The 23,385-nt window shown below is 45.4% G+C and overlaps 1 protein-coding gene across 1 annotated transcript; it reads right to left on the bottom strand.

Annotated features, from left to right (window-relative positions):
* Nucleotides 1-839: 839 nt before the first annotated feature.
* On the bottom strand, nt 840-23,385 carry PSMD2 (proteasome 26S subunit ubiquitin receptor, non-ATPase 2). Its single transcript, XM_082224047.1, has 21 exons — nt 23,194-23,385; nt 21,529-21,585; nt 20,779-20,943; nt 20,204-20,325; nt 19,004-19,228; nt 17,298-17,456; nt 16,536-16,680; nt 13,067-13,127; nt 11,409-11,555; nt 10,193-10,299; nt 9,718-9,845; nt 9,548-9,635; nt 8,145-8,307; nt 7,920-8,021; nt 7,680-7,825; nt 6,203-6,286; nt 4,890-5,058; nt 3,856-3,950; nt 2,371-2,497; nt 1,366-1,484; nt 840-1,151 (listed from the first exon to the last, which is right to left on the bottom strand). Exons 1-21 carry the CDS (start codon nt 23,350-23,352, stop codon nt 969-971), a joined length of 2,751 nt encoding a protein of 916 aa, XP_082080173.1. The 5' UTR covers nt 23,353-23,385; the 3' UTR covers nt 840-968.

The following is a 23,385-nucleotide window of genomic DNA, read 5'->3' as shown; positions in this document are numbered from 1 at the left end:
ATTTTGAGTTGAAACATTTCTTCAGGCAAACCTACTTCATCTGATTCTGTAAAAATGTAGGACAGCACAGCAGCACCATATGATTATCATATGAAGATTCCCTTGAGTTTCTATCCAGCACACAAAAGATTACAGCAGTTTACTAGCTCACCCATACATGGTCTCCCATTGTTTCTTCCAGCTCCTCAGCCCCAAATACCTTTCCGTGGTTGGAAATGTGATTCTGCCGTTCTGTATCTCTTTGATTATTCATGTTAGAAGGATCTGGCAGTATTCTGTGAATTAATACTGGGTAGTGTGGGAGCCACAGCAGAACAATTTCTGCAAAAGTCTTGCATTTTTAAAGACCTGCGCTTACCACCAAGCTAGAAGGCATGCTGGCAATGTGGAGTGACCCTGTAATCAAAGCAGGGGGACAGGATATGACACAGTAAGAATTGGAATCTTCCAATGGCTAGGGGCCTTCAGCCCTCTGCCCAGTTTGTTGTAATCTATAAACCTCTGTAGCCTGTGTTCTCGAGGGAATACTTTCTTTTCAAGCATTACAATCTTCGCCAAATAGTTTTCCGGCTGTCAAAACCACCTAAGTTCTCCTTGCCCTTTTCAAGTGTAGTGATGAATATGAGACACTTTGTTCAGTCATCAATAGATGTCAGCTACACAAACCTCTTAATAACAGTGTCCAGGTTGCAGCTGCTCCTGGGAGACTACAGGCAGCCTATGCACAGCCCAACAAGTTTACAACCTACCTTCCCTATTCCTAAGTAAAGGCCAAGGGATTTCTGGTTACCGCCATTCTACAGATAGGAAGATCAGAAGAGAACAAACGGGAAGCCAAATTAACTCCGGTCAATTTATTTTCCTAAGAAGAGCTCCTTCTGTAACAAAAAAGATGGAGGAGGCTAGTCCCTCCTCACAGTGCCTCATCCTACTCCCCACTCCCACCCCACCCCAAAACCTCAGGCAATTCAGACATCATAGTTGGGATTCTTGCGAAGAATAACAAAGCCCTCCAGGATGGGTGTCACTGGCAAGTGCTCCTCTGTGGCCAGCTCTGCCCGCTCACCATGGGCCAGCAGCACTGGTGTTGTGTGGGTCTGGAAGCCAGTGATAGTCTTCGGTTTGCCTGCCTGGCCTACCACATCCACCGCCTGAGAGGAAGGCCAGAGGTTAGTGCTAGTGAACAGGAAAGTTGTTCCCCCAACCCTCTGGTCCTCAAGCCTTCAGGGAAGCCAGGAAATGAAAGAGCCCCAGATCCCCATTCTCCACTAAGGCTACCCATAGTAACTCATGAACAGCCAAAGTCCCCATGGGATCCCCAAGCAAAGCAGGGACCCTCCCAGCTACTGTTCAGAGCCTACTTACCTGCCCCACTCTCACAGACACTGGCAGGGGGCGCAACTCCTCGTCAAAGGTCACAAGCATGCGTGGCTGCATGGCAGCCACAAGGCCATACAGTACATAGTGGGACTTCCCCAAAATTACTAGGAGAGAAAGGAAAACATAAGTCAAGGCCTGCAGAGACTGGTACACTAAGGAAGTTTCCCTTATCCAATCCAAAGCTGCCCTCATACTTGATTAAATCTGTTCACCAGTAGAAGGCAGAGACAGAATTCAAGGGATCAATGAACCACATTAAAAAAAAAAATTTGTCTGTCTATTGATTCAGCCACCATTTTGATGCACAGTAATATAGAACAGAAATATCATTATCGTCCTTTGATCATCAACAGCACTTTCTCACTTTTTATTTAACTAGAACACAAAAAGGACATGGTCCTCATCAGCCAAGCAAGCTCTTTTCAGCAAAAGACAAAGGAGAGCACTTATCTTATTTCTCTGTCTTTTTCCAAGTGGCAATTTAAATGTGCATGTGCTATTCTCTACTGCCACTGGGCACATGAATTTTGCTCTTTGTCATCTATACTCCAGTACAAAACCAAAGCAGGATTATGGCCCGGACGCCTAGGCTCAGACACATACGAAGGAATCCTTTATGTATGTCAGAACAATGACCCACCGAACTGGATAACTGTTAAGCCTGACTTACAGGATCTCACGCTAAAGAGAAAGGAGAATTCTAGGAGCACTGAATTAAGGATCTTGTGTACTAAGGCTTCTCCCTTGAAGCTTTGTGGATCTCTAGAGGAAAGGAGTTCCAGAATTAAGACACCTAGAACTCCTCCACTTACTCTCAACTGTTCACATCTGAATGATGGCTGAAAAACGGGGGCCAAAAACATTAATGATGGCACCTGCCTCCAGTGAAAATGAAATAGTCTCTTAACCACTGAAAAGTAATTAATTCCAGAGTTCATCATTAGAGGGGCCAGCCAATTATACTCCCCAACTCCAGGGGCCAATACTTACTGTTACGGACATCAAGGAAGGACACCAGCACAGTCAACAAGCCTGCCACGGCCACCTGGCTCATGAGCTGCCGATCACTGTGGTAAGGACAGAGAGTGAGGGTCCCTTTCCCGAGGTGTGTTAGGCCCTGCATAGCAAGCAGAAAATATATTGGTGATGGGAAAATCCATGGCTGGGACCAAAGCACCACTCGCAAGCAGTCTTGAGGTTCATTCAACTTAAATGTGGGATATAAACCTAACATTTAATAAACACCAAACATTTGGCTATTCGGAACTTGCTGTCACTATGTGAGGAGTGTAAGGAGTCAGCAGTGTGTATGCATTATCATTCCAAACTGCTACCATAGATCTGCTCCGAGTACCCGGCGGTGGTGCTTCACCAAGCCTTACAGACCTGCTCCCTTTCCCTCCACCCTCTCTCCTAGCTTTCCTTTCTTCTACAGGAAGACAACCCTCCTCACCATGACAGAGATACAGGTCACAGCAGGGACTGTTTGGAAATGCAGGTCCCAAGACTCCAAATAATTTTCACAGACTGAAAACCTTTCATGTGGTACTATAGTGCATCATTATTATTATTTTTGCAAAGCCCCAAATCCCATTTCTTTCTCAGAAAGTTGATAAGCTGATTGAGTTCTAATTGCTCATTTCTATACATCCCCCTAAACTCCCATTCAGGGTTGCAAATGCATCATGATCCTGTAAGTGCTTGATGCATGGGCAATGTTTGTGGAAATCTTGAAAGACTGAAGGGTGTAGCTGAATATGGTCCCCAGGATTCAGAGCAGGGGCTTTGGTGCTCTGCATAGCCCCTTGCTCCACCCAATAACGAGCATAAGCAGATTACACAGTGCAAAAATACTGTAAATCTGCCCAATCTGCATAATTTTTTACAAATCACAGGCTGCCTCGATGCATTATTATTATTTTATTGCCTTTTCTTGCAGTTACTCTTTAAAATGCCATGGGCACTGACAGCATTGGAGAAATATTATTTGGAAAACAGGACAGAGGCAAAACTGAGGGGGGGGGATTTTCAAATACATTTCTCTCCTCTGAGGGAAAAAAAATGCATCTGTCTTCTGGTAATATTTAGTGGGGATAGAAGCACACCAAGGGGAATGAAAATCAGCACAGCAAAACACACAACAATCCCATACAGACACCCCCTGAACACACACCTCTGCAACCCCCCTTCCGCCACTGCTGCAAAACCCTGCAGCCGTACTTCAAAGCAAGCCCATTAGCAACCCTAACCTAGTCCTGCTGCTGTGAAATCTCTGCCTAGGAATAGTGGCACAGTACAAAAGCAGAACAAAAACCCACCTATACTAAATTTCAAAAGTCACTATTTCTGCTGAGAATGTTAATCACAGATACAGCCTAATAATAATATTTGGCATATTAATCTAGCTGTTTAACAACTCTAAAGTTAACAATGCTACCCTCTAGCTTGGGGCAGAGTTTAAGCTGAGCCACTTACCTGGGCCAATCGCACCATGAAGAGGTTATTGGGATCCTTGGCATGATATTGTGCCAACTGTCGAAGCATCGCAGCCAGGCGGGCATTATTGGTACCTGTGAGGTCCGGAAAGGAGGGATCAGGAAGCAACTAAAAAAGTCCAAGCTCCCACAATCACATTCTGGGTAGGACAGGACTGCTGTTGTGAACAAGGGGGATTCCTCCCACCACTAGACAAAATGAAAAGGTATGCACGGGGATGTTCCATAGGGAGTGCAACTTAGGGCATGTAAAGGAGCCTGCAGGGTGGTACAGCCCTTAATCTCCCATCGCAGAAAGATCCAAAAGATTTTAGCTTTGTTATTGCACATATTTTAACTCATGCTTAATGGGGGAGAAGAAAAACTGAAGTGAATGTATAGAGGGGCACTGTGGTCCACATATTTTCAGTTTTCATTTTAGTTTGTTTTCGCATGCAAGAGCCCGGCATCTGCAGGTATGGCCAGGAGAGACCTCCACCTGAAACCCTGCAGAGTCACTGCCAGCCAGAGCAGACAAGACCAAGCCAGGTGGGCCAATGGTCTGACCATGTGTACAGCAGCTTCCTATGATGCCGTACCAAAATAAATTCTTAGGTTTTTAAAGTGCCACAAAATACTACCTCCCGCTTTCTCCGAAATAGACTTAACACTGTGTCAGAAGCGAGCCAACAGTAAATCACACCATTCAAAGTTGGAGTTAATTCTTTATCAGCAAGAACACGATCTGCACAGACTGGGTGGGTTGTCGTGCCTAATGAGCACAGTGGTTCCTCCCTTGCCCCATGGAACAGTTGCCAAGACTGAAAGTCCCCACCTCCCTATAGCCACCTAGGGCTTTCCCCGAAGCAATTGGAGACTGCGCCTGCATGAATCCAACCTCTCCTCTGCACTTGTCAATGCTGTATTCTAAACACCAGAGCATTCTGGATCGTCAGAAGGCATTTCAGACCAACTGCAGGGATTTCCCATTGGCCCATGGCCTGCACAGTCACCCAAAATTCTGAACATGCTTACCGCTGCCTACCATGCCCATGGCAAAGATAGAGTTGTAGGACACTTCTGGGTCAGCATCGTGGGAAAACTTGCTGAGGGTGTCAAGTATGTTGAGGCGGGGATTAGAGACAGAGATGAGGGCCAGGGCTAAGGGGACAGCTCGGCGAAGAGTGGGTTCCCCATACCGCAACTGTAGAAGGAAGAGGAGAAGGTGAGGCCAGGATTGAATGACACACGCAACCAGAGACAAAAATGCAGCCCTTCTGAAGGTTGCAGCAGCAGTCCAAGAGGCATAAAGCATCCACCAGCTGCCAGAGTAACAAAAAGTAACTCCAAACTCTTAGCAGAAGGGCTTCACAGACAATATGTAGCAACCATCCAGTTTATCCACAGAGAAAGCAAAGCTAAAGTCTCAACAAACCCTAAAACAACATCTGTTAGATGCAAAGCTTTGTAGTTTCAAACTGCAACTCCTGCTCCTCCTAAATTCTCAGGAATGCAATGTTCATTTAGGTTCACAGCTCACACCCTGCATGCGGCTGGCAGACCAGGGGTGGGAGCAGTGCAGCTCACAGGGGCAGCAGCAGCAGTATTTCCTTGGCTGAGGTCACCCTCCCTTTACAGTGGTGCACCAGAGTGCAAACCACCCAACAAGCCTGTATAAATTGTGATGTGAACCAGGGCCAAGAAATGTTTTGGAACACATGGAATGTAGACCTTGGAACTTGCAGGCAATGAACAGGATAGGACAGACTTTCACTTTGTTCCCCAGTGTCAGTGCAGTCCCTTAGGAGACACATTTCTAGTTCAGAATTCTTCTCTCACGGTAGAACTGATATATCTAGCTGTATTACACACAAACACCAAAAAAGGGCATGTTGAAGCAACTAGGGACATTCCAGAGACCTAGTCTGATCTGCATTATTCACACAAGACAGATTTTTTTTAAGTCAAAAGGCTCTCCTCTACCCCACCCTTCCAACAAACAGTATTTCCCTTGTCATGACTTAATGGTAGGTGCTGCTCAAATTTAATAGCAGACCAATCCCTTATTTGTAGGGCTAAATGAAGAACATGGCTTGTAATCCTGGAAGGTCTTCTCTCTTTTCCATTAGTCCTGCAAAACTATTTCAAAATTGTGGCAAACTTGGCTTCACTGAGAAAGGAATTCAGACGAGGGGTTGGAACAGCAGGCAAGTTTATTCTGTTTTTCAGTTCAGACTACGGCAGGGCTGGCCAATGACACAGAACGATCCCTGGCTGCACACTGGATCCCAAGTGGCAATTTTTGCCCCCAGATGGAGAGAGCATATCCCCCACACCATCTTACTCACCAAGTGACCAAAGGTGCGCAGAGCCATCTCGGCCCCAATCTCTTCCCCCATAGCGATGAGTGCAATCCCCAGAACAGCTACGCCCTGCAGAGGGAAATACAAATTCTGAAACCACAGGATACCTTGTGACATGGATGAAACACATTTTCCCCAAAGCTAAATGTGGCATCCCAACTTCCTCAAGGAAGGCCACCCTAAGACTGCCTCAGAGCTTTTTATTGTGAGAGTAAGAAAGAAAAAAAGGTTTCCCAGGCTTGTACTAGCTTTACACTCAAATCTGTCAGTCCAGTTCTGACTCATTGCTGTTCATTGGTTTAGTTCAGGACTCTTTATTCCACAGTTGCACAAACACCCAAGTTGCAATATGCAGTGCAATATCCAGAGAATCTCAGAATTAAAGGTTACCTAGGCAACACACCATATAGTATTGGGTCCCAAGGAGGAGCTTCTGGTGATAGGGGAGAGTCTTCAGTGCCCCATATGGCCCTCCCCATGACTAGCAGAATTAAATCACATTTCGCCAAACAGGAAGGCAACACCATCCAATTGGGCAATAAAATATTAGCAGCTAGTATTTTGAAGAAAGGCTATGGCTCAGTGGTAAAGCACCTGTTTACATACAAGCTCAATCCATGGATCTCCCAACTGGGGCTGGTAGTGTCCCCAGTTTCAAATCCTGGAGTCACTGCCAGTGTGTGTCAACACCCAGTATAATGCAGTTTGCTATATTCCTACAATCATGACCAAGTGCTTTCAAATACTCCATGGAGTGAAAGAGCGCCCTTGTGCTGATTTCAAGATAAGGAAAGGACATAATTGAGGACATTACAACCAGCTGATGATGCAAATTATCAGCAACTGCTCCTTAGTTAGGAACAAGGACCCACACTTCTGGGCTGGTACAACCAAAACTGCATTTTAAGACCAGCTTTTGGTGGTGATTGTTACCATGCATATACAATTATACAACCCTACAAGCAAATAACCAATGGCATTTGTTCAGGATTTTTTTTTTTCATCATTTCTGAACATATCACTAAGCTGGTGGTTTCATTTCAAGCACAAACCTAAGGCAACAATTTAAAATTGTTTAAACAGACTTTTTGTTGTTGTTGTCTTGTTGCACAGTCAATCCCAATGCCAAGGAGCAGAATCACCTTTGTCTATGCAGCTCTCAGCCCATCTGTCTAGGTTGGGAGCACAAGAATCAACCGTATACCAAGGCCAAACTGTTTGAACAACCAAGTAGAATCAGTTCCAACAGGCAGTGGCTTTCCAGGGTCTCAGGCAGAGGCTCTATCCTATCACTGACTATTTGATGTTTCGAGTAAAGATGCCAGGGATTGAGCCTGGGAACCTCTGCACACACAGCACATGCCACATGTTTGCCTTGCCCACAAGCTCCTGTTCTCTCACTCACAGCATCCAAGAGAGAGAGACCTCTCACCTTTTCTTAGACCCGGAACCTTTACCCTACCTGATGAGCCCCCATGTCGGCAGAGTTCTCTTTTTTCTCCTTGTCCTTTTTCTCTTTCTTCTCTTTCTCTTCTTCCTTCTCTTTGGAGTCAAAATGCTCACTACAGATGTGGAGAAGCTGTTGCACCTTCAGCACATTGCCGGATCCTGGAGGAAAAACCCAAGACCACAAGTAAAATGGGACTGGGGCCTCCAACACCCAGTTCACAAGCAGCCAGAACAATGCTGAGCCCAGACTCACCTGCATAGGCACAGATGTCTACCAGCGTGTTGGCAAAGCTGCGGAAAGGCTCCGACACGACCTGCAGTGCTGCCAGGATTGCTTCAATGGCCTCACCCTTTCCTGTAGGAAACATCAGAACAGCAGCTCAAGAAAAGCCCAAATATTTCTGACCAGAGACCCTTCCTCCTCCTACACAAGTGTGTGCCTGAGACCCACAGACCTGGCCATAGTGAATGCGCTTACCAAGGTGGTTCAAGCCCAGGCCAAGAGGTAGCCATCTGGCATAAGTGTCCTTCAGCTCCGTCTCAGATTTCTCCATGATGGTTTGGAGGATGGTGGAGGTAACATCTCCATTGCATGAGCCCACAGCAATCATTCCGCAAGCCAGGGCTGTCACACCGGCCACCTGGGGAGAAAAGAAAGTGTCACACCAAAATCCTTGCAGCTGGAAAATACACTAAGGGCCTACAGCATCCTGTTTTCACAGTGGCCAACCAGATGCCTGTGGGAAGCCTCAAAGCAGGACCTGAGCGCAACAGCCCTCCCCCAGCCTATGATTCTCAACAACTGGAATTCAGACACATACTGCTTCTGACAGAGGCATATTGTAAGCAGCATCCTGAAGGAGACCACAGAGTGAAAGCTATCCACCAGATTCCTGCAAAACAGTGCTACTTCCAAGAACCAAATCACTGAAACACCTGCTTATTTATATTTTCCTGCAGCACACAAAGGGAAGAATATGCATGGCAACATTCCCCTTTTTCCAAGTGATAGCCACCAATCTATCAAGGTAAGGTCTGAAGCAACCATTAAAACTAGTCACACTTTACTAGACTGAGCAGTTGAAACCAGGAAACACATCATTTCACGGGTTCAGCATTCCCTGGTTTCCTCAAGGTTTATACAAACCACTACAGATGGGATTTCAGGTAGCCAAGAACTCTGACCCATTCTCACGTGAGAAGAAGAGTGTCAAGATCATCTTTCAAACCTAGGCTTGACATATATTGGCATTCAGAACCTCAAGGTTACACAACTCCTAGGTTGGCCTTGAGCATTGTTTGCCCACTACCTACTGCATGGCAAAAACGTTTAAGTGGCTTGCGATGACATCCACACTTCAGGGTCTGTGTTTCTGCAAACTTAAGAAATGGATAAACCTTTTCACTAATCCTTCCAAGCCAAGAGAGTCAAGCAGAAGGCTCTCCACAGGGATGCTTTTGGAGTCCTGTGCATCTTTAAAGTTGTACTAACTTCCTATCAAAATTGGATTTTGCTGGGCGACATGCTGAGGGCATTGGGATATGAACCTCCCCCTTCCCAAGGTCACTTGGAGAGGTCTTGGTCCACCTGCCTTCTCATTATCAATAGGTTAGACCAACAGGCTTTTACTAGGTTACTTACTTTTTAGATCCAACATTCTGTTTTGGACTCTGGGAAGAACACACCCCAATATTACAACATAAAAGTCTGAGTCAGCTAAATGGCCCTCAGCCATTCACACAAAAACAAACTCCAAGCTAGAGCACAGAAACTCTGCTTCTAATTGCCTTCTACACTCCATGAAAGGCACAGCCCCATCCATCCACCCCTGGGCAAGCAGCTGACCGAAGCACCAGATGGCTGTGGCGCTGTTCCCTCACCTCCATGTTGGACTTGGAATCTCCCATTACAGGAAGAAGCAAGGTCAGGACATCTTCTCGATTGGAACCAGCATACGCCAACCCCAGCCTGCAAGAGAATACCATGTCACTTAGAGTGATATATGCGATGCTCTGCGGAGAGGGAAATGGAAGCCAAGGCAGGTCCTCACCCAAAGATGGCGCCGATCCTCATGGTGTTGCTATTGTGGAGGACATAGTCCGAGAGCAATGCAAGGGCAGGGTCACACTCGTTCCTCACGCCAGAGTTCACAATACCACAAGCCAGAAGAGCCCCCGACTATAGGACACAAAATAGGAAGTGGGGAGGCACTGTCAAGTACAACGAATGTCATGACAAGCCTATACAGTATCTAGTAAGCTAAAAGGGCTAAATTAACTGTTGGGTGGCATTATGTTAAATACTTGAGTTATGTAGTCCTAGCCCGGATGAATCAGGGCAGATGACCTGTCACTCGGATGCCACACATGCCAACCTGATAACAAGAGTCAATGTGGAGATAGATGGACTAGTCGTCTCAGTGTAAAGAAACTTCCTATACTTTTAAAAAGAGTCTGTCTTGTTATTTTGATATGACTGGATTGCTGTGAGCAGTTAACACTCAGGCTGAAAGGAAGGTCACCCACCTTGATGTAGTCTTCTGAGGAGTACAGGTACTTGTCAATCTGTGTAAGCCCCCCATCCACATCCCACAACAGGATCATCCCCAGCGAAGCTGCAGCACTCAGCATCCCTATAAAATAAATGTAAAAGCTGCTTAGGGTGAAGATGGACACTCTTATAAGAGAATGAGAGGATGCATGTCTTGTTGGGGTTATGGGAATTTACACCGTGGAGGAAGAAGAAAGGGATTCAGGACAACTAGGAGGGGCAAGCAGCAAAGGCTGCTTAACAGATGATAGCAGTAACCAAAAATATTCCAGGCTTTCAGAGAACACCTTGTGTTAAAGTCAAAGAGCCTTAAAGGTCAAGAGACTAGCCCTTATTTCAAAGCTAGGTGTTTCACATCAAGACACTGCTTGGCACAGTAATGAGATGTCTTTCAGATGAGACATCATCTAACTCAAATACTCTCAGCTGTGCAAAGTCAAACCAACCCCACATCAAATGGTGAGGGTTTCACACTCTGAAGAACTAACCCAGAGGAAAACATGGCTCACGCCTGGGTTGGAGTGAGCAATCTTGGCAAGGCAGCAGCAATCTCATTCGTTTATACCTTTCCTGTTCACATATAAAGTAGGGGGAGGGGTCTTAAGTCTTAAAATGAAAAGGTGTGAGGCACCATCACGCACCATCTTCAGAGGTCCAGGCTGGGGAAGTAAAGTGCCTGATGTGACAGAGGATGGGGAGACAAAGCAGGGGATGCTTCCACACCTATGCACACATTTCTTTGTAAAAAATTGCTTCCCACCCTCTGCTTTATGCCAGATCAATCTATAATTAAAAGCAATTCCTGGGCTACCTATCATCCATGCAGATGCCACAAATAAAATATAAAAATAAACAAAGGTGGCTAACCCCTCACCCCTAGTTTGGCCCGAAGCAACCAATTTAACTGAGCGAATGTCACACATGCAGCATTCCCAGTACCAATGAACGAAATGTCCCAAGCCCATAACAGCCAAAAGAATTCAAACCTCAGGAATGAAGTCCTTGGCCAAGAGCACCAAGTTAGAAAGTATAACATACAAAAGTATCACCAGGCCCTTGTCAAAAAGGTCATTCAGTCAAATTTTGCCACAGAAAAATAGTAGGGGAGAGCTCTCTGACCACCATCCCCCCCCCACCCCCACAATGTTCTCCCAAGCAGACCAGCTGCTGCCTGCTCCTCTTCTGACTCACCATGGTCCTTGTTCTTGTACAGCCACTTGTTGCCGTCGTCTGTCAGCAGCTTGTCCTGCCCAAAAGCAGCATTCACAAAACCGTTAACAAAGGATGAGGCCAAGTTCATGCGAGCCGAATCCACTTGAGAGCCGCTGCCGCCAAACCCTGAAGGAGCAGAGTGCACAAGACGGAACCAGTTGAGGATGACAGACTCCGGTGTCAGCCTAGAACTACTCAAACAGGTCCTCCTCTCAGCCAGCGCTCCATTCACACTTCTCCCATTCATCTCACGTGGCAGGCAAGGAAAGACAGCATTTTTGCAGGATGAGTAGTCGCCAGCTATTAAAGACACCTACACTTTCTAGCTGAATGATTGCTTGATTAATATAGAAAACTGCATGCAACAATGAAGACAAGACACAGCATTTTGCAGTAAAGCACAAGTAATTTGGTGAGCCTAAGAGCTCCGGCAGAACTACTTATTTATCAGCTTGGACTATCATAATACCTTGCATGTGGTCAAACCTTGAAAAGTTTGGAATACCCCAGCTCTTACATATAACAATACCAGATCATCCCTGTAAACTAAGCAGGCAAGACATCGCTCCAGGTTCCACCACTGCCTGCAGTTAATTCTTAAGTTTGTTTTATTCCAAACCCACAGTCGTCGCAAAATAAATGTGCAAATATTACAGCAAGCAGCAGTTGGCAGCTTAATCATACTATTCCTGACAACCCCAAGATCACTGGATAAAGTTATGTTTTTAAATGAATCTGCTTTTAAATGTTTTAAACTGTTTTAGAGTAGACTGTTTTTCTTTTTAAATTGTGGGTGTGTTTGCCATCCTGGGCTCCTTTGGGAGGAAGGGCAGGATATAAACTCAATGAACAGTAGCAGCAGCTAAACTCAGCTAGACTATCTGCTTACAGTTAGCCTCTACTTAAGAACAGAGATATTTCAGCAGTGGTATCTGTGTGGTGGAATTCGCTCCCAAGGGAAGTTTGCCAGGCCCACTCTTCTAAGAGCTTCAGAAGCATGCCTATTTCATAAGGTCTCTTCTAGCTCTGATAAAAGCTCACTGATTTGATGCCGTGTAATAGATGCTACATATTACAATGTGTGAATTTTAGAAATTGCTATGATGATCAAGATATCAGTCTCAATATGCTATAGATATTGGTATATAAGCTGCTTTGAGTGCCTAAAGACAATAGCAGTATACAAATGAAAATGTACACATTAGCATGTACTTTATTCGTATAAGTACATGCTAATGTGTATATTTTCATTCAAAATCTAATACAGTGGTACCTCAGGTTAAGTACTTAATTTGTACCAGAGGTCAGTTCTTAACCTGAAACTGTTCTTAACCTGAAGCACCACTTTAGCTAATGGGGCGTCCTGCTGCCACCGCACCGCCAGAGCACGATTTCTGTTCACATCCTGAAGCAAAGTTCTTAACTTGAGGTACTATTTCTGGGTTAGCAGAGTCTGTAACCTGAAGCGTATGTAACCCGAGGTACCACTGTAGATATGTAACATAGCATGAAACCATTTTTATTTACTTTATAAGTGAAATTCCTTTACTGTAACTTGTATAAACTTTGGTTCTGCCATCAGGACCCTGATGAAGCTGCCTGGATGGCTACCCCACTGCTCTGAGTAGAACACTTACGGTTGTTTTCTAGATGGGTTTTGTAAATATCATCTGGCACTTTTGGCTCCATGATGTCCAGCTGGAAGGAAAAGAAGAGGTTATTCTTCTTAGCCATATGATGCCGGAGCACCATAACATGGCTTTCCTAACTTTACAGGAAAGCATTACAGTGGTACCTTGGTACTTGAATGGCTTGGCTCCTGAACAAATCGGCTCCTGAATGCCGCAAACCCAGAAGTGTTCTTGTTTGCAAATGTTTTTCAGAAGCTGAACACCCAACACGGCTTCTGATTGAGTGCAGGAAGCTCCTGCAGCCAATCAGAAGCCGCGCCTTGGTTTTCAAACCGTTTTGGGAGTTGAACAGACTCCTGGAACGGATTATGTTCGAGAACCAAGGTACCACTGTATAGCTCATCTCCACTGGGGACCAATCAGCTGCCATAATACACATTTTGCAAAAAAGGCTGTATGCCATTTTTCAGAAGCTATGTTCCAGGTCAGCCCACCCCACTCCACCCAAGCAAACTTTCACTTGACCTCCCAAGTTGTCAGTCCTTTAACCCCAGTCGCTCTGCAGTGCAAGCAACCTACTTGCAAGCCTGTCTTAGCCTTCTCTTCCTCCTCAAGACACCACAGCAAAACCTCCAATCCAGAGACCAAGGTATGTAAAAAGGATTGAATCATAGAGTTGGAAGAGACCACAAGGGCCATCGAGTCCAACCCCCTGCCAAGCAGGAAACACCATCAGAGCACTCCTGACATATGGTTGTCAAGCCTCTGCTTAAAGATCTCCAAAGGAGGAGACTCCACCACACTCCTTCTCTGGAGCAGCAGAAAACAACCTTTCTCCCTCCTCTATGTGACATCCTTTTATATATTTGAACATGGCTATCATATCACCCCTTAACCTCCTCTTCTCCAGGCTAAACATGCCCAGCTCCCTTAGCCGTTCCTCATAAGGCATCGTTTCCAGGCCTTGGACCATTTTGGTTGCCCTCCTCTGGACACGTTCCAGTTTGTCAGTGTCCTTCTTGGAACTGTGGTGCCCAGAACAGGACACAGTACTCCAGGTGAGGTCTGACCAGAGCAGAATACAGTGGCACTATTACTTCCCTTGATCTAGATGCTATACTCCTATTGATGCAGCCCAGAATTGCATTGGCTTTTTTAGCTGCCGCGTCACACTGTTGGCTCATGTCAAGTTTGTGGTCAACCAAGACTCCTAGATCCTTTTCACATGTACTGCTCTCAAGCCAGGTGTCACCCATCTTGTATTTGTGCATTTTTTTTGCCCAAGTGCAATACTTTACATTTCTCCCTGTTAAAATTCATCTTGTTTGTTTTGGCCCAGTTCTCTAATCTGTTAAGGCCGTTTTGAAGTGTGATCCTGTCCTCTGGGGTGTTAGCCACCCCTCCCAGTTTGGTGTCATCTGCAAATTTGATCAGGATGCCCTTGAGTCCATCATCCAAGTCGTTGATAAAGATGTTGAATAAGACCGGGCCCAAGACAGAACCCTGTGGCACCCCACTAGTCACTCTTCTCCAGGATGAAGAGGAACCATTGATGAGCACCCTTTGGGTTCGGTCAGTCAGCCAGTTACAAATCCACTGAGTGGTAGCATAGTCAAGACCGCATTTTACCAGCTTCTTTACAAGAATATCATGGGGCACCTTGTCAAATGCCTTGCTGAAATCAAGGTAGGCTACATCCACTGTGTTCCCTTCATCTACCAGGCTTGTAATTCTGTCAAAAAACGAGATCAGGTTAGTCTGACATGACTTATTTTTCAGAAATCCATGCTGACTATTGGTGATCACAGCATTCCTTTCTAGGTGATCACAGACTGTTTGCTTAATGATCTGCTCCAGAATCTTCCCTGGTATTGATGTCAGACTGACTGGGCGGTAATTATTTGGGTCCTCTCTTTTCCCCTTTTTGAAAATAGGGACAACATTTGTCCTCCTCCAGTCTGCCGGGACTTCGCCTGTTCTCCAGGAATTCTCAAAGATGACTGCCAGTGGTTTCCTTTGCTGAATCATTTGCTTCAAATTCTTCAGGCCGGGCATTGTTTTCTTTATCGGAGAAGACTGAGGCAAAGAAGGCATTGAGGAGTTCAGCCCTTTTTGTGCCCCCTGTTTGCATTTCACCATCTTCTCCTCTGAGTGACCCCACTTTTTCTTTGTTCTTCCTTTTGCTACGAACATACCCATAAAAACCTTTTTTGTTGCTTTTAACCTCTCTAGCAAGCCTGAGTTCATTCTGTGCTTTAGCTTTTCTGACTTTGTGCCTACACGTGCTGGCTATTTGTTTGAATTCCTCTTTGGTGGTTCCCCCCTTTTCCATTTTTTGTACACATCCTTTTTTAATCTTAATTCAGTTAAAAGTTCTTTAGATAGCCACCCTGGCTTCTTTAGGCACCTTCCATGTTTCCGTCTCATTGGTATTGCCTGACGTTGTGCTTTTAGTATCTCCCTCTTAACAAACTCCCAGCCATCATGAACTCCCTTTCCTTTTAGTATTGTTGTCCATGGGATCTCACCCAGCACTTCCCTAAGTTTTATGAAGTCGGCTTTCTTAAAGTCAAGAAATTGAGTCCTAGTATGCTTGGCTGCTCCTTTCCGCTGTATAGTAAACTTCAGAAGAGCATGATCACTCGCGCCTAATGATCCTTCCACTTCTACCCCACTAACCAGGTCATCAACATTGGTTAGGACCAGATCTAAAATGGCTGTTCCTCTTGTTGCTTCTCCCACTTTCTGGACAATGAAGTTCTCTGCAATGAAGTTGTCTGCCTCTGAGAAGAAAGATTTCTGCCTCTAATGAGCTTGGGTCCCTGAAGTTGACTTCTGCATCCCATCCCAGCCCACACAGCACTGCAGCCCATGCTGCATTATTATCATTACCATAATTATTATCCTCAAATTATTAACTGCCTTCTAAGCAACAATCTCAAAGTGATGTACATTGAAAATAACTAAAAACATAAAACAAATAATGTTATTCCACAGAACAGGGTAAGCCACACTAGAAGCCCTGCTCTGAGTTACTGCAGAACAGGCTCCTGAAACCTTAGAAGCTTGCAGGAGAAACTCTCCCACAGATCACAGCAATCTATTGGGAGTTTAAGGGATAAGGTGGTCTCTCAAGCAACACACCCCTAGTCACAGGGGATAACTGAATAGCCTATGAGGCACTTGGCCCTTAATTAAGAGGCATTTCATCTCAAGAACAATAACTTTCAATTTTTGGTTGCAAAAGACAAAGGAAACAAAGTTTCAGATGGTTTTCTGTTAAATTAAACCTCACTGCCTCGGTAAGTATTCCCAGACATTTCTAATAAATTTGGTATTTCCAATCAATGTTCACCAATCCGCTCCATTCTAAATGTGTCTTCTGCAAATCACCAGATACAACTGCTTCCCTACATGATCCAATGGTCACTTTCATCCATGAGTGTGAGCTCACAGCAGTCTGCAGGGCACTCACCTCCCTGGCCAGGGCCAGAAAGTTGCTGTTGAGTTGGACATTAGACATGATTTCTGTGAGATCCTCATACTCTTCTACATCCTCACTTAGCTCCAGAAAGACTCCATGGCGACCCAGCATGAAGGCCATTTGCTTTTGAACAACCCTGCAGTAAAGGGCAGAAAATGCAAGTATGTGAGCACAAGGAACCGTGCATGCAACATTCCATTCCTCACATAACAAGGCTTGCAGAAACCTCACTAGTATCTTCCTAGATTTCAGCCAAAAAAAGAACTATAGACCAGGTTTAGAGCAAGTAATTTGTGTATTTAAGGCATCAAGGAGATGCCAGGAATGGAACGAGTGAATTTCTGCATGCAAATCAGTTACTCTACCATTAAACTATGACCTTTCAGATGTGGCCAGTTTAAGTGGTCATGGCCAATTTTTATTTTTAAAAAAATCAAATTCTGGAAGAACTTTGAGGGGGAGGTTCACAAAAACCCTTTGGCATCACAAAATCACAGCAGGGGACAAATGTCAGCGGTCAGCAAAAAAGAAAACATTTTGGGAACCCAGATGTGGCCTGTGGGATGCAGTTCATCCACTCCTTGCTTATGAGTTCTAAGGCCATTCCCCACCCTGACCTGTGATTTAAGTGAGAATAACCACACCAGCCTTGCTCACTGCATCTGGCCTTCTCACTACTTATCTGCTCTCCTTATCCTCCAACAACCTGGACCTCTGTGACAACACCCAGCCCTAGACAAGGTCCCCACATACACATCTTTGCAGGAGATGAAGATGTTCTCTGCCAGTTCCATGTCATTCAGCATGAGAGCCAGGCGCAGGGCTTCTGGGTAGCGATTGAATTTTCGGAAGATGCTGAGGGCACAGCGGAGGAGGGCAGAGTTTTCCGGCTCAGGGACATAGCTAACACAGCTGCAAGAGACAGGGAGGGAGATGATGAAGTTTGGGTGGTATCAACATGGTGGGCAAACCCTTTCCTCAGTAATGGATGCGAAGGCAATCGCTACAACATTTGGGGGGAACACCGTACCTGTATGCACAGCAAAATATTTGCCATCACACACACACACACACCCATTGTTGAAGCAGCCAGAAATCTCAATGGCTAGTAAATAAGATCCACGTTTATGAGTGTTACCAGACTCAAGGGGCATCCCAGTTCAAATTGTGACAATAAAACACTTTACTTAAAGATGGATTAGCTACACCACAGTGAATATTCAACAAGAACTTCAGTTCTGTGAGCCAAGACAAGAGATCAATTCACTCTGCAGACACTCTAAGGCCAAAGCTACACATTATTTGCCAGCTTACATTTCCTATTGTTTAACTGTAACTTTTCCACTGCAAGGTGGTGATGGCACAATTTACAAGAGGGTGAAGCAGTGAATGGGAGAAAGGTATTTAACCCTGCCTCCACTCATCACCTTTCCACAAGTCCCCCATTGGGATTTTATTGCCAACAATAAAATTGTTAAAATAAAAAAAATTCCTTCCAGTAGCACCTTAAAGACCAACTAAGTTAGTTCTTGGTATGAGCTTTCGTGTGCATGCACACTTCAGTATCTGAAGAAGTGTGCATGCACACGAAAGCTCATACCAAGAACTAACTTAGTTGGTCTTTAAGGTGCTACTGGAAGGAATTTTTTTTATTTTGACTATGGCAGACCAACACGGCTACCTATCTACTAATAAAATTGTTGGAAGCTCAACTGTAGAGAATAGAATGAACTGCACAGGAAAAGAGGTAAGCAAGGGTTAAACCCCCTCCTCCAATTGCCCTTTTAGTCCTGTAAATTGTCCCCTACCAAATGATACATTGCAAAGGTGGAGAGATGGGTGGGTATTTGGAAACACAAGCTAGCCCATGTGGTTCCAGCCTTCGTTTGAAGTGCACTGCAGTGTCATAATCAAAACTGGAATGCAAAGTTCAGTTGATTGTGAAGTAACAGAACAATACCTCCACTTTCAAAGCTCTCCATCTTGTACTCTCTTAAACCTTTACACTTCCCACCCTGCTCAAGCTCATCTCCTTTTAGCCCTCAGCTGCTGTTTTTCAGAATGTTCTTCTCTGGCCTCTATACCTGCAAATATACTATACCCGCCACTCTTCATCAGGCTGCTCCCCTCCATTTTCCAAGTCCTTCTGTGTGATCCTACAGGGTCTTTGGCTATTATTTGTTGCCATACCAGGTGCCTCTCATGCAGTTACACCTCAAGATCCAAAGGCTGGCTTTCTTAGTTCCACAGATATTTTTTTAAAAGCTAGGTATCCTCTACGTTACCAAACCAAAGAACTAGATCTAATTATTGCTGTCCTCCACTTAATAGCCTCTGTGGAGACAAGAAGGTTCTGAATACACCAACTTCCTTAAGCCCAAGTCTCCATCCTAGCTCAGCAGAGCAGTTCACACACACACACACACACACCACAGAACCAAACACCACACTTCCCTCACCTTATCAGATAGAGGCAGACTTTGGCATAGGCGTTGTCATCAATATACTCCTCCAGCATGTCCATCTGCTCAATCTCCATAAGCAAGTCACAGGCCTCGTGCTCTGCATTGTGTGCCATGTTGTATGGCACAATCTCCTTCACTAGGGTCAGAAGAGTGTCCTTCTGGGTCTTGTCTGCCTCATCTATTTCTTGCCATTCCTTGGCCACCTCACCAGCCAAGTGTCTGTAGAGTGGGAAGAGTCACAACAGAAGCAATATTTATTCATCTCTTTTCCGGCAGGTTCATCTTGTTTCTGGCAGGATTTATAACCTACGTTTGACCAGCTGTTCTCAAAGCAGGTTGCAAATGAAGCAAAACTGCCAATATAATTATAGCAATAGGAACAATAATAAAAAATATTATTGTAAAAAATCATATTGTTTAGCGTGGCGACACCTACCCTTTGGAACTCCCTGCCTATCGAGATCAAGGAGGTGCCTTCATTTTACACTTTCTGGCACCTACTAAAGATTCCCAGGTGCTTAGAAAGTTCAGTTAATTTTAATCTGCTTTAGCATTTTAGCTTTTGTACGTTTTAAAGTAGCGCAAATTTATCTTGATTTTATTGTCTTATCTTTTCAATAAACTGCTTTTGAGCATGTTTTACAATCAAGCAATGTATAAATTTTATAATTAAATAATTACCGTATTTTTTGCTCTATAAGCCTCACTTTTTCCCTCCTAAAAAGTAAGGGGAAATGTGTGTGCGTCTTATAGAGCGAATGTAGGCTGCGCAGCTATCCCAGAAGCCAGAACAGCAAGAGGGATTGCTGCTTTCACTGCACAGCGATCCCTCTTGCTGTTCTGGCTTCTGAGATTCAGAATATTTTTTTTCTTGTTTTCCTCCTCCAAAAACTAGGTGCGTCTTGTGGTCTGGTGCGTCTTATAGAGTGAAAAATACGGTAATTCTTTGAGCTGATAAAAGCATATTAGCTTGGCAATGGAAAACAGCACTGAGCTGCTGTAAGAATTTGATGAAGCAGTTCTGTGGAAGCTAAGCTGGTCCACCTAGTTCCTGGATGGGAGATCTCACCTGGGAACCCTATGCATACCTCCTGGAGTTACCCAGAAGGTGGCATTTCAGTTAATAATAATTAAAATACAAAAAAATACACCCCAGAGTTTCAGTAAAGTCAAATATCTCCATTTGTTGCTTACCTGACATATTCATGCCCCCACGAGGCCAAGGGTTCCTGGGATCCTACCAGCCGGTACTTTAGACACTCTCGCTCTCCACTCATTGTCATGGCCAAAACTGAGATTATGTCAGCGGCAAATCGCTGTGGGCAGAAAGCAAGTGTTAGAGATGCATCATATGGTCAACCATGAATATGGTTGGTATAAATTGAAGAACAGCAGAACTGAAAACAATATTATAATTTGCATCTTCCCCAGTTCAAAATATGTCTCCCTGAATCAGACCAAAGCTGCATCTAATACAGTACTCTGTTCTCATAGGGGCCAACCAAATACCTAAGGCACAATGCTTCAAGGTAAAGATTGTTCACTTCTTTCCAAAGAACAAACAACAGCACCAACTCCACTAAATACTAGTCCTCCCACTGCAAAGACAGGAAGTGGGCTTGCAATCCATAGCAGAAGGGCATCTTTCTTTCTTTTCAAATAAATTTAATGCACTTGCAATCCACATTCGCTTTTGCAGCATTGGGAGAGAAGAAAGCAAGACTTGAGATGACATCTAACACTTTCTCAGGCCAAACAATGTTACATACCTTGTTCTCCCCAGCAGCCATAGCCTCATAGATCTCCTTCAGCTTCCCATAATGCGGCCGCAGAAACTTCAGGGGTTTGGGTACAGAAGTCATGGAGGTTGTGGAAGAACGGATCTGCCTGCGTAGCTCTTCCAGTGCAGGTCGATAGAGAGCGGTGTCATGCTCCTACAATAAATCAGTTGGTATCAGGAGTGGGAGGGGATCAAACAACAACACCCAAACACCACTTCCAAGACCGCCTCTTTATATCTAATAGTGTCAATGTGAGTCAACATACATCTTTGCCACCAGAAACCCACATACAGTTACTGGAAACAGACACAGGTAACTTTTTGCAGACAATAACCTTCTTAAGAACCTGCCCAAGCCCTGAGATCTTCATCAGACTCTCTCCTGGTGTCCCAGGTGGCAACCAAGGAAAGCTTTTTCTTTCTTTTTTTGTAACGATACCACACTTATGGAATATAGTAGCTAGGAAACAAACAAACCCCACACACAATTTCAAAGGCCATACATTGTTTAATTAGCCGAAGGCCTGGGAGAAGAGAAGAGTAGAGAATTTGTTTTGACTGGTGGAGGTAGAGTGGGGAAAATGAGGACTGTTACCAACACAGCCTGCAGACTCCACCATGCACTCTACCTTTCCAGAGAGTGACTGCACCACACAGTGATCTATACTACTGATGTAGAAAAGCATAATGCTTTACCGTTTAACTTCCGCATGCTCCCAGTCAAGAACAGGGAACTTACCCCCAAGCGCTCCACAAGCATCTCCAGCTCATCCTGTAACTGTTTGTCTTCTTCAGACTGTAAAGAATTAAGGAAAGATGTGAAACTTCAGGCCTCTTGGAAAACCTGTACTGTTGGCGACCATTTTGCACATGTCCAATTGACAATGTGCGGATCCTTTTGGACCCGGAAGAGCGCAGAACAGGGGCAAGCTTCTGCATGCTCTACCAACATGTGGAGGGGCCAGGAACAACACCCCCATGCAAAATCTTATCCTGTACTAGAAAATCAACTAGACCTTTCAGTTGCTCTGAAGTGCAACTGATGTTTGCAGCAATATGCAGTGGGAGGTGGTGCTCGCTTTCTCCCAGCCCAAAAGATCCTCAGCTGTTGGGCAAAACTGCTGATAAACATTTTCAGAAAATGGGGGGAAGTGACAGGAAACACCGAGACTGCCTAAAACACCTAGGAAGGTAGTTAAACAGATTTGTCGCCAGCACTGGACTAGACTAACTACCAACTTGAGGAGGCTTTCATTTAAGTTAGATGAAGGACCAGTCTTAATTCTGTGCAATTCCCTTCCCTATTAAGGAATAATGCCATATCTAACCCATTTTCATTTTGCTCACCTAGGAAGAAACCATCAGATCCTAAACTCTTAACACACCCGCTCAGGTTCATTTGCCCAGATACAACCTTCCTGCCCCTAGGAACAGAAGGAGGGCCTCCCAATCATAATATTCTCAGCAGAGGGAGGGCAAGTCCACTTCTTACCGTGGCAGACATAACCCATCCCAAAGTATTGCCAAATACGTACCACTAATTATTGTCATTAGAAATTTTTATTACCTCACCTACTAGCTCCACTGAGCAAGTGGTCTCATTTGGCATACCAGGAAAACCCAGGTTGTGAGTGCCCGCAGAAACAACACTACAGTGGTACCTTGGGTTAAGTACTTAATTCGTTCCGGAGGTCCGTTCTTAACCTGAAACTGTTCTTAACCTGAAGCACCACTTTAGCTAATGGGGCCTCCTGTTGCTGCCGCGCCACCGGAGCATGATTTCTGTTCTCATCCTGAAGCAAAGTTCTTAACCCGAGGTACTATTTCTGGGTTAGCAAAGTCTGTAACCTGAAGCGTATGTAACCCGAGGTACCACTGTATTTATTTTTAGTTTGTTTGTTTGTCGCCCATCTGACTGGGTTGCCCCAGTCTATCTAGGCAGCTCAAAACAAAACAAAAAAAGCCGTAAAAGCACAATATAAACATCACACACTAAATACTGGAGAGGGGAGGAAATCCACATCCCGCTAAGCCCAGCTGTGGCTGCCAGAGGCAACCCCCCCCCCCGAAAAAAGCATTCCGCACATGTTCAGAAGCACTCGCCTCTGTGAGGAACTCTGCACATGCTCAGAAGCAGTAGGCTTGCCAGAGAGCTCTCTCTGCACATGCTCCTTCGGCTCTTCCCACATTCCGGAGCTGACATTCCCCTGGCTATCAATCACTGCCCACAAGGGAATTAACTGCGCGGGGGAGGGGGGGTTGCGGGGGTTTTATGTGGCCCACCCGCCCCCTCGCGAGATCGGGGCCCGACGTCACGCTCCGCCGAGGCGACGGCCGTCCCCGCTAACTCCCGGCTCGGGGCCTGGCGGTGACTCAGCTCGGCTCCCTCCGGCGCAGCGCTCACCAGCTCCTGCTCCTTGTCCGCCACCGAGGCGTTGGGGTCCTTCTTGTCCTTGCTCCACAGCGCCGCCGGCTTGTCGTCCCCGCCGCCGGGGCCCGACCCTCCTCCCGACTGAGACCGCCTCTGGCAACTGCTGCTCCCTCCGCCGCCGCCGTCCTCCATCGCCGAACGCTTCCTCTGAGGGGGGGACGGGAG

The sequence above is a fragment of the Podarcis vaucheri genome (genome assembly GCF_965113315.1).
Source record: "Podarcis vaucheri genome assembly, chromosome: 5".
Lineage (NCBI taxonomy): Eukaryota > Metazoa > Chordata > Lepidosauria > Squamata > Lacertidae > Podarcis > Podarcis vaucheri.
Note: the sequence above shows the minus strand (reverse complement) of the source record. Positions and strands in the feature narration are given on the sequence as shown.

Coding starts and splice junctions, on each gene's coding strand:
- PSMD2 (XM_082224047.1), bottom strand. CDS start 23,352: ATGGAGGACGGCGGCGGCGGAGGGAGCAGCAGTTGCCAGAGGCGGTCT. Junction 21,586..23,193: donor CGGACAAGGAGCAGGAGCTG/GTGAGCGCTGCG, acceptor AATTCTTTACAG/TCTGAAGAAGACAAACAGTT. Junction 17,457..19,003: donor GTCTGCCTCTATCTGATAAG/GTGAGGGAAGTG, acceptor TGTCTCTTGCAG/CTGTGTTAGCTATGTCCCTG.